General features: G+C 34.0%; 1 protein-coding gene across 2 annotated transcripts; it reads left to right on the forward strand.

Annotated features, from left to right (window-relative positions):
* The first annotated feature begins 4,737 nt into the window (after nucleotides 1–4,737).
* Nucleotides 4,738–12,259, forward strand: LOC134258810 (monocarboxylate transporter 6-like). 2 transcript variants are annotated; one of them, XM_062741394.1, is made up of 7 exons: nucleotides 4,738–4,967; nucleotides 7,942–8,132; nucleotides 8,355–8,498; nucleotides 9,992–10,348; nucleotides 10,464–10,605; nucleotides 11,720–11,976; nucleotides 12,066–12,259. In XM_062741394.1, the coding sequence occupies exons 1-7, from the start codon at nucleotides 4,930–4,932 to the stop codon at nucleotides 12,236–12,238; spliced, it is 1,302 nt and encodes a 433-aa protein (XP_062597378.1). In that variant the 5' UTR covers nucleotides 4,738–4,929; the 3' UTR covers nucleotides 12,239–12,259. The 2 variants fall into 2 exon arrangements, with proteins under 2 accessions (XP_062597378.1, XP_062597379.1); XM_062741395.1 differs by lacking the exon at nucleotides 4,738–4,967 and having other exon boundaries at nucleotides 7,960–8,132; nucleotides 8,342–8,498.
* The last annotated feature ends 1,272 nt before the right edge of the window (nucleotides 12,260–13,531 follow it).

Here is a 13,531-nt window from a genome sequence, read left to right on the forward strand (position 1 = left end):
TGAAAGCCTGTGGTAAGTTGTTTTCCCTGTTTATTTTTCTAAATGTTTAGATATGAAACTGAACATTGCAAATTGCCGATTATATAGGGATCTTGTCTTCATACATGTCATGATTTCAATAACAGCCTTTCAGAGACCATTCACGTCCAACCTGCCCTTCAATGATAAACATATATTATTTCTGCAATTATGTTTTTCACAAAAAGGACAGAATTAAGCAGGTGCAATTTTTTAAATACCCGGTATATGTTTTCAAGTTATATTTTCTACCTGTCAATCAATGAAATATTTATAAACTGTAAAAGTTTTAACTTTATACGAGGGCTGTTCGATAAATAATGTCCTGAGCCCTTTGGCATACAAAATAGAAATCATATGACGTTAAGCTTGACTTATTGATTACAGTTTATGTGAACACCTTTCATGACGTAGTTTCATTAAGAGAAGCTGGAAAACAAGGGCTTTTCGAGACACTGCAGTTTCATTAAAAATGAATGGTAAAGAATCATTAAACTAGAGTGAAATTAAACGCTCGTGAAAGCTGCTCTAAAACTAGTTAATATTCCCAAAGAAATTTTGAAGTTTACAGCAACAAATGTTTGTTTTATAGACATATGAGCAGGTAGATTCAATGAACATTAATGATATAATGGGCATCAAAAATGGGTACCGTCCTTAGCGATAAAAACGTACAACAAGCAATGTACTGTTTGCCAAAATTCAACAAATTATCTCAATTACTCAATGGTCACCCTATGTTTTGAAAAATGAGTGAAAACAACAGCGTAACAGAATATCTAAACAATTATTTTAAAAAATCAAAAAATGTAGTTATCCACGTTTGTCTTGAAATTCAAACAAATAGTAAAACTTAAATCCATTGCTTTAAACCCTCGAAACAAATTTACAATAAGATGCATAAGATTGACAAAAACAGCCAAGGTCTGAGAAGAGCAAAGAATTGCAAAAGTACAAAAACCGTTTCATATGCCATTTTCTTTAGTATTAGTGGTCTTGTCGTTCAAATTCTTATTCGGGGAGGCAGCTCAATTCCTGGAGAAGCCTTGAATGCAATTTTTTTTGCAAAAAATCAAAAGGTTTATGAGAGGAAAGAACTAGACTCAGGAATCCACTACATTAAATTTCTTCATGATAGCGTCCAAACACACACGCCATGAAGAGTTAAGGAGTTTTGGGGGAAAAAGAAAGTTAAGGTTTTGTCGCATCAACAATATTCGCCAGATCTTTCACCCTTTGACGTATTTTATTTCCCAAACTTGAAAAAACACGTTTCAGAAAGAAGAAACAAGTCCAGAAAATCATATAGGATCTGCCATATTCCAGTATACGAAGGGGCATACTCAAAAATGTGTGTTCTTAAAACAATCAGAAATTGGATAAAAGTGTTACAGACATGTGTTTTAATTAAAAGAAATTATTTAATTGAAATCATTGAGGTTAAATCATTGATTTTTTGTTCCTTTCCGAGCACCGAGGACATTATTTATTGATTTATATCGTACAGGGAGTTAATAAAAGGATGATAATAAAAAGAAACACTTACCACATTTTCTGATTTCTGATGAAATCTTAAATTTGAAATACATTTTTTTTCTCGAAAAACAGAGAGCACAAGCTTGTCTATCTGATATTTAACACATACTTGAAAATTGTATCTGATACCACTGCATAATATTTAGTTGTAATTTTTTGTAAGTGAGATAGTTTTGCTTTATGTTGTTGTTTTTTTTGAGACGAAATGCGCTCTAAAATTGATAAAATTTGGACTGACAATGAGAAATTCGGAAAAAGACAATGTTCTACCAAGCCTTTTCCTTGACTTCTCACTAAAGTATTAACAATATTAAAGGAGGAACTTCAAAAGTACCCTGCAACAATATACTCGAGTTGTTTACCAAAATAAGAAACATCAAAACTTACGACTTTTCAACTCTATAATACAACATTCCCCACGATAAATGAGAGTCCGGAATCTCTGACAGCTGCTTTTTCAATTAAAATGAATCTCGTTTTACTCATTATTTATTGGTAATCTGAAAACTGAAAAAATATTTTCGTTGAAAAACATTCTGTTTGTACAAACAAGTACCATGAAGTTGACTTTAAAAAGATGCTTGAGTTTCTGATTGTTTATATTGATATGGTTTTTGAAGAACAGATCTTCCAACTGAAGGAATTTCCATCGATCCCAGTTAAAAGCATACGAAGCAGAATTTATTAAAAAATATTATACACGAGAAGAAAACACTCATTGAAGCCATCAACTTGTCATTTAGACGTATCAATTTGACGACGTGCTACCAATTAACAATCCTCACTTCCATTCATATGTCGACTCCATCTTAAATTTCTCAGTGAGCTTGAAAATAAAAAGATCTCAGAGTAAAACAATTTATGTTTCATATTTCTATATTTACTAGAAAAGACGTTAATGACAACCTAACAATAAAGCTTTATCATAAACGTGATGACTTCAACTTTTCAATTTCCCTTACATACCCTCATCACCTTCACATGAGGTACATGTATATACATATATCTCAGTTGATTTGATACGCAAGACATGCTCTACGTACGAACGCATTCTAAAAGGAGGTTATTGAAAAACAAGTTGATGAAAGAAGAATGCCAACAGTCTCGTTTAAAGTCATCATTAGCATGTTTTATGGTCGATACATATTATCTTGTCAGAAAACTCAATCTACCATTAAGTCAGATGCTGATTGACTTTTTCATACTACTTGTAAATATTATTAAATATTCACACACACGAACTTTTTCCGTTATTTCCCGATTATGACAAGGAGCACATTGCAGGTATGGATGTTCATTCCTCCATGGCACCTGATCCCATCCCTGATCTAGAGCTCAGTGTTAGCTCTGCTTCTGCTTTGCATTGTATGAATGGACCTTTGAGCTCGAATACTGTTAGTTATCTTAATTTCAGTGTTTTTGTGCAGGATTCGCTGCTTACTATTATCATTCTATCTGTTTAACTTCCTTGCTGTCATGCAGTAAAGATATGTTTAGGTCTCATCTTTTTGTCAAACGGATTTTAAAATTATGACATTAACAATTTTTGGATGCTATATCCCGAATTTGTTGAAATAATTTGAGCCAGAGACATGTACATGTAAGTAAAATTACAACCGACGCACAACGATGCACAAAAACAAACAGCAGGAGGTCACTTGATTGATTAAGGTAGCCTAAATACGAGGGTTGATCTAAAAGTAAAGACACAGTGTCCGTATTTTTTATAATTGGTTTCATATTATCAAATACAAAGCAAATATGTAAATGTAATCAATATTGAAATTTTTGTTTAATAATGTTAAGTTGAATTCATTTTATAGATGTTTAAAACTTTAGCATAGGGGGTGTAAAACGCGTCCCAAATAATTTTTAAAAACATAATTTGTGTCATTTTTTATTCTTCAAATAAAAATTTACATTGAGAATTTTTTTTGGAAAAAAGGATGCATTTTGAAAAAATACAAACACATTAAAAGAGCATCTAAAACTGGTTCATTGAATGCATAATCAGCAGAGGACGTGAGGACCAAAAGATGAGAGGAAATGCTTCTTACTGGAGTTTGATGTTGTCATATGACATGCATGTTTCTGTTACGTAAAGCGAAATGAACACTCTGTCTTATGGTACTGTTCAAAATATTTTGACAGTTTTAAAACTATTGATTTTGCTAAAATCTTGTGGAGCACTGAGCAAAATCTTATGCGTGATTTCAACTTGCCCAAAAGTTCTTTCAAATTTCTGAGTACTAGTATCCACATCTGATTCACACCACTTCTTGAATATATTGTTGCACAGTACTCTTGAAGTTTTTTTCTTCACTACTGTCAATATCTAAGTGAGGAGTAAGGAAAGAGGCTTGGTTGAACATTTACTGGAACCCGCTATGTGTCTTTTTATTTGAGAAACGTTAAATGTATGACAGCCCATATCCATGATATGACGTTACAATTATTTATATAGATTCTGCAATTACTTGTACCATTATTGCACATTATATAAAATCCATTTTTTTAAAAGTAATCATGTTGAATTGAAATTTTCAGGTCTGATTTGAAATAAATACAGCTTTCATTATTATTTATAATTTGTTGCTTTACGTCGACTAGTATCAATTTCATCGTAGTTGTGAATTACTTTTGGATCAACTCTCTATCAAAAGGTTACGGGGAAATTTATTTTAAGAGATCGTAATTGAAAGACTTGGCTGGACTGATGCCATTCTTCTATATAAGACTTAGTTCTGGGAGGAGTGTTTGCATTTTCTACTTTGCTGTATTATATTACTTAGGTGGAAAATAAAAAAAAAATCAAAATATGTATTATAAAAAAATTATATTACTGAATCTGAAATCCAGTCTTGGGTTTTTACCACACATTTTTTGTATTTTTTTTTATCTGTAGCTATCTTGCATGGTTTTTATCTTGCAGTTATGTACCAATGTGCTGGCAGCTTCAGATACGATGGTATAAAATCATTTGTTCGCAGACCTACCATATAGACTGCTCGTTGGATTTTAACCTTTCAAAGACAATTACGGACAGGTCGTTTTTCAGTAGGTCATGTTTTGCCATGAATCTTGGGGAGATCATTATTCAGTGCAATAGTTCTGTTTCTTCCTCTATAATGTCTCTTTTTCACGTGAATATGTATGATTGAATTAAATTGTACCCCACTGATATCGAAAGACATGCCACAATTTAAGAATGTTAATTGGCGTCGTTTATGCTACATCATGTGCGTGAACGAGAAACACTAGAAATATGATGATGTTGATGGGACATGATTGGCAAACGTGTATCCAGATCATTTTACTTTGCTTATCATGATCAAAGATATGTCTTTTATTTTCTTTTAGTTGCATAAAGCCAAAATGACAATCAAAGGAAAAGAAAATTCGGAAGCCTTGAGGTGAGTATGTGCAAACGTCTTATTTTATAGTGTTAAGTGCAGTACCTGTATGGCCACAAGTTTGATACCCTTTACATGCATTTTTTTTTATAACTTTAAAAGCAGGAGGGCATCCAGAAGCTGCAATGATGTAGCTCTCTCCATTTTTCCAGATATTTTCTGGAGAGAGCTACAATTCCACAGCATCTCCGTAATGGTGCAAATATATTTTTTAAATACGGGCAATTACAGGCAAAATAAATTGTTTTTACACACAACTTACTTCTAAACAAGCGAAATTTTTATTTACTGTCTACATTATATATAGCCCGTTAAACGCGAAAACCAGATTTGGGGTACCCATCTTATCCGCAACTCCTCTTATAACTCTAAATGAAATTTAATGAAACTTTCACAGAATCTTTGCTACACAGGGCCATTAGGCAGGTTTTATTTTATTTTTTGATCGGACAGATATAAGACATAATAAGATTTTCCCATAGTAAAACATGGAAACTGCCATTCTTTCTACTATATTGATAGATACCCATCTCTTATCCGCAACTCATCCTATATACCACTGAATAAAATTTTATTATATTTTTACAGATTCTTTATTATGATTATGTATGGTCATTGTGAGCTCCTATTTTACTTTTTGATCTGACACTTATTCTGGGTTTCTCAGAGCAAAACATTGGTTTTGCCAGTATACATGTAATCATATGGGAGGTGATGTATTTCGAGCGCACGTTCACTTCACAGAAGGTCATGGTTATAAACCCCGGTCTTAACTGACATAAGTCGTTAAAATAAAATAAGTAGCAACTGGTCTCACTTTATAGTGAAAGTTGCAAGTCCTCTGGATGAAAACTTAAAAATTTAGGCCTTTTTGCACGAAGGTGTTAGCACAATAATTATCTCTCACAGCTCAATGGCCCTGAATGCCGAATAAAAGTCTAAATTTAAAGTCTTTTACCAGTATATGGCGACGTCTCTATGGATGTACAATTTTTGAAGGGGACGTAAAACAACAGACAACCAATCAATCGTATTTGTTTATGTGCATTTAGAAAAATGATTGATAAATATCCATTCCTATCCACTCTTAAGTTAATCTACAGAAACAATCCAAAAAGTTTAGGTAATGTACATGTGATTAACATTGGTCTGTCCAAGTTATCGAAGATTCGAGGGTACGAGGGCTGTTCAATAAATAATGTCCTGAGCTCTATGACATACAATATAGAAATCATATGACATTAAGCTTGACTTTCTTCCATGATTGAATCTTAAATGAATTGATTACAGTTCATTTGATCACTTTTCATCACATGTTTCATTGTGAGAAGCAGGAAAACAAGGACTATTAGAGACACTGCAGTAAAAATGAATGGTTAAGAACCAGTAAACAAGAGGGAAATTAAACTCTTCATGAAAGCTGCTGTAAAACTTGGTAAGAATCCTAAAGAAATATTCCCTGAAATATGTGAAATTTACAGCAACTAATGTCTGTTTTATAGACACATGAGCAGATGGATTTAAATGAACACAAATGATATAATGGGCATCAAAAATGGGTACCGTCCTAGGCGACAAATACTTAAAACAACCAATGTAATGTTTGCGAAAATTCAACAAATAATCAATGATGATGTTTGATTGAATTGAAGATGCATAGCAAAATTGATAAGCATCACTTTGGGGGTAATTTACAAAGTTTTAAAGAAACATTTGACAGTAAAAAAGCTTAGTACTCAATGGTCACCCTATTTTTTGAAAAATGAGTGAAAACAACAGTGTATAAGAATATCTAAACAACTATTTTAAAAAAAACAAAAATTGAAGTTATCCACGTTTGTCTGAATTTCAAACAGATAATGAAACTTGATTTCATTGCTTTAATCCCTCAAAACAGAACAATAAGATGCACTTGATAAAAATAGCCAAGGTCTGAAAAAAGCAAAAAATTTCAAAAGCACAAAAATAGTTTTATATGTCATTTTCTTAAATATTAGTAGTCTTGTTGTTCAAAGTCTTTTTCGGAGAGGCAGTTCAATATTTCAGGAGAAGTCTAGAAAGCAAAAATATCGAAAGGTTTATGAGAGGATGGAACCAGAATCAGGAATCCAAGTGGATTAAATTTCGTAAAGACAGCGTCCAAACCCACAGGCCATGAAGAGTAAAGTAGTTTTGGGGATAAACAGAAAGTTGATGTTTTGTCAAACCAACAATATTCGCCAGATCTTTTACCCTTTCACTTGTTTCATTTTCCAAGCTTGAAAAAAGCACCTTTCAGAAAGAAGAAACAAGTCCAGGAAATCATAGGATCTGCTATATTCCAGTATACGAAGGGCAATGCTCAAAAATGTGTTTTAAAAACAATCAGAAATTGAATGCAATGTTACGGACATGTGTTTCAATTAAAAGAGAATATTTAAGTAAAATCATTAAGGCTAAATCCTTGAAAAGCGTTTTTTCTTGCTTTCCGAGCACCGAGGACATATTTTAATGAACAGCCCTCGTATATAGTTTTTTGCACTGTCCGTTCGTCTGTTTGTCTGTTTGATCGCAAAAAAAAACCGTAAAGCTCGACCATAACTTTTGAGTGGATCGACTATGGCTTACATACTTCACAAGTGCATTCCTTGTGACAAGACCTTTCTTTGGGTGTCACCAAATTTAACCTGTCGATCTTGGAAATTTACTTGACCATAACTTCTGAATAATTAGTTCTATAATTAGAGTTTGACCCACTTTTAAAAATTTTAACCTTGGTCGTACCTTTTGAACAGATCCGTACTGGAACTTTCAAAGGTGTATTCCTCGTTACAAAACCATCCTTTAGATACCAACAATTTTGACCGTTTGATCTTGACTTTTGAGGTTGGCCCGCATTTGAGAATTATAAGCTGCCATACGGGGACATCAGTGTTTCACACACAAAGCTTGTTTTAATTAAATTTTCAGTCATAAGCATAATTTTCTTATACAGGGAGCGCTATGACAAGACCTACAGGCGCTATATCGTCTTTGTGGGGTGTCTTCTGATACAGTTTATAGCGATAGCAATGCCCTCCTCCATGCTGGGAATCGTTTATGTTGACATTACTAGAGAGTTTGACGCCGAGGCTTCCGAAGCCGCCCTCATGTTGTCCTTATTTCGTGGCATTGCTTTTGGAGGAGGTAATTTATCAGTGAATGCAATGAAATATACCTAGGCTTTCAAATCAACTAATCCTTTTTTTGAAAATCAGAGATTTCTCTCCACAAATTGTCAAGGTTTAAATTTTTGGCAAAAAATATTCCAAATTTTGACTTCTTTGAAAAGATTGTTTAGGTGACTTTGTGGTCTCTTTTGTTTAACGTAATTTTGTGTATGTTAAATCAACTAGACATGTCCAACAGGAGTGATTGGTGAAATGGTGATCAGACGAGTGGGTGAATTCCCGTGTATAATAGCAGCGACTCTGCTAGGAAGCGCCTGTATCTTATCCTCAGCCTTCGCACAAAGCATGACCACAGTCGTCCTCCTTATCGGGATCGGTGCGGGTGAGTTACCGATTTCAGATGTGAACCTTTCTGGGTCCTTAGATGTTTCAACTGAAGTAAGTGAGAAGCTTTCGTTAATATTTAATAGAAACTGAGCACAGCGTGTTGAAAGGTTAGAGACATCTGTTTTGATGATGAATATTTAATATATGGATGTTGCAGTGCAGTAACTTTGCTTCAACGTTTTGACAGAACTTATTTGTATTTATCATAAGGGAGCCTATAACTTGATTTATTCATTTTTTGGAAGAAAAATTCATCTGCATTGAGATAATCTTGCCAACAACCAAAACTTGCTTTGAGAGCATTGAGAAATATATATACTCAAATACTGTTCTCGAAATAATTATAGCAAGAACCTACGATGGCCGATATCAGCCTGTACAAATTCCGACTGCTTTTAAAATTTGTACATCTAAAATGTACATTGACATGTACATTTTGCAATGACAGTGCACACTTTGTGCTCTTAATTTTTGTCTGTAAATGTACAAAATGGCAAAAAGGCAAATGTCAAAACGTGAGCGGTTGAAACGCATATGCTCTTAATTACAATTCCTGGTCGGCGAAAAACCATTAAATATGAATAAAAGTGTACAACGGGGAAAAGTTGAACAATTAATATCAAAACAAGATTTGTTTTGTAAAACACTATGCCAGCAATGATAACACAATTCGGGGCTGGGACGTAGACGTAGTATACACCTGTAAGATGTTTTAAGGGTAGCAAAGTCGAAAACACTTAAGACCTTTTGTTTTTTCAAGAAAGTATTGTGTTATGGTTAATTACTGAATACTTTATGAAACGCAATGTTACAGTTTTTTAAATGATGGTCAAAGGTTACATTTGAGGTCACAAATTCATCTTACGTTATATTATGGTTAGACTCTTACTCGATTATAAAATGTCCTTTGCAACTTCCCTTTACTTTTGATCAAAAAGGAGTATAAACTATATAGTCATCATTTTCTGGGTTGGATGAGGGCAATTCATTGTACAAGAAATGTTTGTGGAAGGTGATTTTAATCTATTGGAATTTCATTCTTTTCAGTAAAAGGAGACAAATTTGATCATTAGTTTTAATGTTCACAAGAATGTTTACATTTTCTTTTAATATTTCTCATCCTTTTTATCGCAAAACTAATCTTCTCAGTGCCTTGTCTAATTTAATTCATATTTAATCGTTTTTCGCCGACCAGGAGTTGTAATCAGAAGCAAATGTGTTTCAACCGTTCACGTTTTGACATTTGCCTTTTTGTCATTTTGTACATGTACAGACAAAAGTTAAGAGCATAAAGTGTGCAATGTCATTGCAAAATGTACATGTACAGAAAAAAGTTAAGAACACGAAGTGTGCACTGTCATTGCAAAATATACATATCAATGTACATTTTAGATGTACAAATTTCAATAGCAGTCGAAATATGTACAGGCTGATATCGGCCATCTAAGAACCTGAAAGAATGTACATGTACATGTATTTAAATTTTAGGATGCGCCTGCGTGTTTCCGGTACTCTTGTCCTACGTCTACATAAGTCGGGCCTTTACCAGACAATCCGTATCCAAGTTTCTAACAATAATGACCGTGGGGGCAGGGCTGGGGCTGCTGACAACGCCGTATATGACGGAGTTTTTCCTGAGTCAATTCGGGTGGAGGGGCACCTTTATGATGACCAGCGGACTATTTCTTCATCTGCTTCTTATTGGAATTGTGATCCAGTTTAATCTACCACCATTAGATGGACCATCAAAAGCCAAAGAATTCAATTGGGCAGATCAAATTGCTATTTTTAAAAACAGAACATATTCAACATATTTGTTTGTTATGATTCTGTTTGGAATATATGGTAAATTGTTGTCAGATTAAAATAGATTATTTTATCATTCGATGGATAATTAATTGAACAATATTAGAAAAAGGATTTATATAAAGAGAAACCTTTCATGTCTTATTTTGAACAGGATATGTAGTTCCCTGGTTTCTTCCTGATTTCGTTGTTTCTAACAATTACACCAAACAAGATGCCGCCTTGCTGCTTACAATTAGCGGAGTTTCTAGTCTATTAGGACGGATACTGGCAGGGACTTTGGACCCTTTCTTTGGGTAATTAGTAGTAGAAAAATTCTGATTAAAACTATAGGCTGTACCAGTCAGTATATGTACTAATCATCTAGCCAAGTATCAATAATGTAGGAGAAAATACGGCTAAAGTCAATTTAGGAGCACTTGATAAACCCAAAAGAGTACATTACACTAATGCAAAGTATCATACCAATATTAAATTCAAAATAAAAGACATCAAAGAGCATGACTCACATAACTATTACATATTAGATGGCAAACTTACAGCAAAGCTTAGTCATAAAAATGATGGATAAAACTGTGTTTGTCAACTCTTATTCCTAATACAAAATACCATTATCGCCTATATATATAAGGTGTTTTGTGTCTTCTAGTTGATTAAACGCGCAATGACATTTTCTAAAACAAGGTAGACTACTGACAAATAATTGATAATACAAGGTTATCACCATCTCAAGTCAACATTTCCCAAATTTTATGATCACAACAATGACATTGTTTGCAATACAATATATTGTTGGACTGAATATCATTGATGTTTTTATATACTTTTTATACCATTATTTTTTAATTATCTTCGGATTTCTACGGTAAATTGGCCACGTTAAAAGGATCACGTCAGGAGAAGGAGTGGGAGGGGTCTGTTTGACAGGGGATACTTACTCTATCGCGAGATCTGATCCTCCCTCTAAGGTTTTCAGGGGTCCTTATTTGCTGTTCTCAATTAACATTGTTTGATTGAATTTTTAGCATAACAACGATATGCCAAATGCTCTCGCTGACATATCTAATTTGTTAAATAGAAGAATCATGTTGCAGATTTTATTAAAGAAACAATTTATGTCAGAGAGGACATACTTATAAGTATTAGCCTTGCAAATATACTTTGACTTTTGAAATAATGATTATCAAATACCACCCCATCGTCTCAAGCCACGGTCCGGAGTCCACATATAGCTCTCTCTAGAATGGGAGAGGATCGTACATTTTGGCCGTGGTTTGCCAGAATTAAACAAATATGAAAATTCACTACACATTTTATTTAAAAGTTTACTTATTTATTTAATTTGCATTCTGTCAAAATATAAATGTTCTTTCCCTTAAATATGAAATCTTATTCTTGTTCTCCTTTCAGTCGGACCAAAATTATCTATCACTGGGGTTATATCTTCGCAGTAATTGCTGTCAGTTTTGCCATTTTCCCATTCTTTGTGGAAACTTACACCGTTCTGTGCGGAGGTACTTTGATCTACGGAATCTGTTTAGGTTTAATTGTCTCGCAGAGTGTGCCAGTTGTGGTGCAATCATTACCACTAAATTTGAGTTCTATAGGAATGGCTACGGAATTCACAGCGTATGGATTGTGCACAGTATTAGGGGGGTATATATGTGGTAAGTTTTTGTACAAATATTCTGGGGAAAAAAAGGTTGAATTGCACTCCATTTTATATGATAACGATTTTCACTTTTTTTCATTGCAGGATTAATTCGTGACGTCACTGGTGGATATGAAGCCGTATTTTACATGTCCTGTTTGTCGGCCATTTTTTGTTGTTTTGTTTGTCTTCTTCTCCTCTTTGTAGATAAAACGTGTAAACGAAAAACTCCAAATAACGTTCATATCAACACTATCTCGATTATCTCCCATCTATAAATTAAATTTATGTACATTTGTTATTAGTGATATTGGTCCGTTATTTTGCATCGTTGCAAACCCCCGTATTCGAAGTTTCGGGGGTATATAGTTTTGCCCTGTTCGTCTGTTTAACATTACCTATATGTTTGTAGCTCTCATATTTCATGTGTTTCTCCCGACAATGCCTTTCTTTAGGTAACAACCTATTTGACCTCTCGAGCTTGTAATTGAAACTTTAACCTTGAACAGTTGGTCTAGACAAAGTCATTCTAATGACTGCGGCTGACTTACATCTTCTTAAGAACCACTGGGCCAATTTCAACCAAACTTGCCACAAACTATCCTTAGGTAAAGGGGATTCAAGTTTCTTCGAATGAAGGGTTATGTCCTCTTCCAAGGGGAGATAATTATGAATTAGTAAAACATTAATGTCATCTTTTAAAAATCTTCTTCTCCAGAACCACTGGGCCAGTCGCCCGCGCGGCGCGGTGGCTAGAGCGTCTGCTCTAGAGTAGCGAAGTAAGGGGTTAATCCTTACCTCGCGAGTTCGCATCCCACTGTGGGACGTGGAGACCGGTGTCATATAGTGAGACTTCCGCCATAGTGAGACTTCCCCCCTGGGGGAAATATGGCTATATAGTGAGACTACCCCCATAATGACCATAGTGAGTCTTCCCCCTTCGGTTTTCGGTTTGGATTTTATATACATTGACATAATTAAATATTTATTGTATGCTTTAGGGACCTTTTAACTTTTATAAATTTTATGAAGTATTTTGTGGATTTGTATTTCATTTTGAAATTAAATTTGCGTGATATTAATGAAATTACTTCACTATAAAATCAAATAAGATGGATTTGAGTTCTAATACACTTTAAATCAAATTCTGACTGTCATGCATATTTTAGCAAAGGCACCGGATGCATGGATTGGGCTTAATCCCCCCCCCCCTTTTTTTAAATTTATGACCGGAAAAATTGCATGAAAATGTGTGCATCCCCTGCTCATCACACCCATACATCAATTCATACAATTATTTTTTTCATTTTGGTCGTGTTTTAAAAAAATTATTTATTTAAAGATATTTTATTAAACTGGGTTTGGACGATTGGATGTTTGAGTACACGTAAAAAAGGAATAGACAGAACGAAAAACATGGACTGTATTACGAACGGACAGACAGAATTGAAAGAAAAAAAATCACAATGAGAGAAATACATGTACATGTACATATATTAGTAGAGAAAGAGAGAGAGGGGGGAGGAGATATTCAATAAAGTTATGCAAAATACATATTAAACATGTATATT

This window comes from Saccostrea cucullata, unplaced genomic scaffold, assembly GCF_032062105.1.
Source record: "Saccostrea cucullata isolate Sc308-1 unplaced genomic scaffold, CSIRO_AGI_Scuc_v1 ctg1356, whole genome shotgun sequence".
NCBI classification, from domain to species: Eukaryota; Metazoa; Mollusca; class Bivalvia; order Ostreida; family Ostreidae; genus Saccostrea; species Saccostrea cuccullata.

Coding starts and splice junctions, on each gene's coding strand:
- LOC134258810 (XM_062741394.1), top strand. CDS start 4,930: ATGACAATCAAAGGAAAAGAAAATTCGGAAGCCTTGAG. Junction 4,968..7,941: donor GAAAATTCGGAAGCCTTGAG/GTGAGTATGTGC, acceptor TTTCTTATACAG/GGAGCGCTATGACAAGACCT. Junction 11,977..12,065: donor ATTAGGGGGGTATATATGTG/GTAAGTTTTTGT, acceptor TTTTCATTGCAG/GATTAATTCGTGACGTCACT.